Raw genomic sequence first — 1876 nt, forward strand, 5'->3', positions numbered from 1 at the left:
TTTCTCTCCCTGCTGGACTCCAGGATCCATCACCTTTGCCCTTCTTCCCTGTGCAGCCCCCCGCCTGTCCCAGTCAGGACTGTATGCTCATCCTGGCCCTCTGGCCTGGCACCACCTGCCCTGAGGCCACCCAGACTATAGAACTGGAGGGTTTGTGCCTCCCCATGTCCCCCGCCTGGCTAGAGGCCCCAGGTCCCACGGGTCCTGCCTCCCTCCGTTGCTTCTGCCCCAGCCGTGGCTGCCTGGGTCATCCCCAGCCCTGCATGTCTGCGTGGCTCAATTCTCCCCAGCCACTGCTGCCCCCAGAAGGCCCCAAACCTTCCTCCAGGACAGCAGTGAGCCATAGGTGGGGTGGTCAGCGGGTTAGGGCACTCCTGCTGCTAAGCCATAGTGGTGCCTGCCTAAGGTCCAGCAGGGGCAGCAGGCTGGTCACCCATCCCAGAAGCAATAGTATGCCCAAGGGCTGTACAGAGTGAGGCAGGGTCAGAAGTGGGTGCCAGCCGGGCCTGGGCCGCCCTCCTCAGGGCCCCCACCTCTGTGCTCCCTGCCTCGTGGTGTTGTGTCTGGGCAGCCTTGTCTTCACCAGACTGCAGCAGCAGGAGTGTGTGGTGGACACAGATGGCGCCTGCTCGTGTCTGCCGGTTTCCCTGCCACCACTGCCAGGGAATGCTGGCTGGAGGAAGACGGGAGTGGAGGCCGGAGGCCAGCCCTGTCGGTGGGTGGGGGAAATGGACAGGCACGGCTGCCCTGGGCTCTCTCCCGGGGGTGGCTGCTTTCCAGACCTCGCCCTTCCACAGATGACCCGAGGTCTCTGCCTGGGTGGGGCCATCGGAGGCTCTGTTGTGTCAACTGTGATGTGATGTTCTCTGGATCCTTGTTGGGCCTGGCTCCAGGGTCTGGGCTCAGGGACGGAGGCTGCAGGGTCAGAGAGCAGCGCCACATGAGGGCTTGGCGGTCCAGGAGGCCTTCTGAGGGAAGGGCCCTGGCAGCGTGTGCAGAGGGCTGGGATTGGGGTTGGGATTGTTTAGCCAGCTGGAGTGCCCAGGAGGTGAGATGAGAGAGGCCGGGAGGGCCTGTGCTGCTGGCTGTGGTTGGAGGATCAGCTGAACCAAGCGGGGAGGCTGGAGTTTCCTATAGCTGTAGGGCTCTGTGCCCCCTCCCACCTCTCCTCCTCTCCCGGCCCCACTGAGGCTTCTCCGATGGGTCTCACAGGCTGCGCCCCCTCCATCCTCCCGTCCCATCTCTAGCCGTGGGTGGGGCCTGTGCCTGGACGACCCTCCTGCCAAGGACATCATCGACTTCCCCTCGGTGCCACCTGGCGTCCTCTATGATGTGAGCCACCAGTGCCGCCTCCAGTACGGGGCCTACTCTGCCTTCTGCGAGGACATGGATGTGAGTGGGGCCGGTGTGGGTGTGGGGGTATGGGGACCCGGCAGGAGGGCTCAGGGGACAGCTCTCACCAGCCCGTGGATGCCAGCCTGGGAGTAACCTCGCCTGGCCTGGGCTGCGCCCTCGAGTGATACTGTGAGACGTCAAGTGGCCTGTGGGAGAGGCCAGGGATGGGCGGCCACAGACCCAGCTCTGATTTCTGGGTCAACCATGGACCAACTGTGACACTTCGGGCAAGTCCCTTAGCCTCTCTGGAGCTGGCTCATGAGAGGGAAAAGGGACCCCAGTGGGGAGGGTCTATTTATCCTGGAGAAGATCACCTGAAGTGATCTTCTAATGGGAGTGTTTCCAGAGGAGGGGCTGGGCCGGGAGAGGTGGGGACAGCTGGGGACGGCTCTGAGGAGCACAGCCCTGGGCGCCCCACACCACCACATGGTCCGGGGAGGAAGGTGGGAGCAGGCACACAAGAAGGGACCTCTGGGGGTCT

General features: G+C 64.1%; 1 protein-coding gene across 1 annotated transcript in view; it reads left to right on the plus strand.

The window, feature by feature from the left end:
- Positions 1-1876, plus strand: part of ADAMTS7 (ADAM metallopeptidase with thrombospondin type 1 motif, 7) — a 68458-nt gene that overhangs the window by 35905 nt on the left and 30677 nt on the right. The window contains exon 9 of the mRNA XM_011983732.1: positions 1248-1392. Within this exon, the coding sequence (XP_011839122.1) occupies positions 1248-1392 (145 nt within the window). The remainder of the gene's footprint in view (positions 1-1247; positions 1393-1876) is intronic.

The sequence above is a fragment of the Mandrillus leucophaeus genome, unplaced genomic scaffold (genome assembly GCF_000951045.1).
Source record: "Mandrillus leucophaeus isolate KB7577 unplaced genomic scaffold, Mleu.le_1.0 Scaffold254, whole genome shotgun sequence".
NCBI lineage: Eukaryota > Metazoa > Chordata > Mammalia > Primates > Cercopithecidae > Mandrillus > Mandrillus leucophaeus.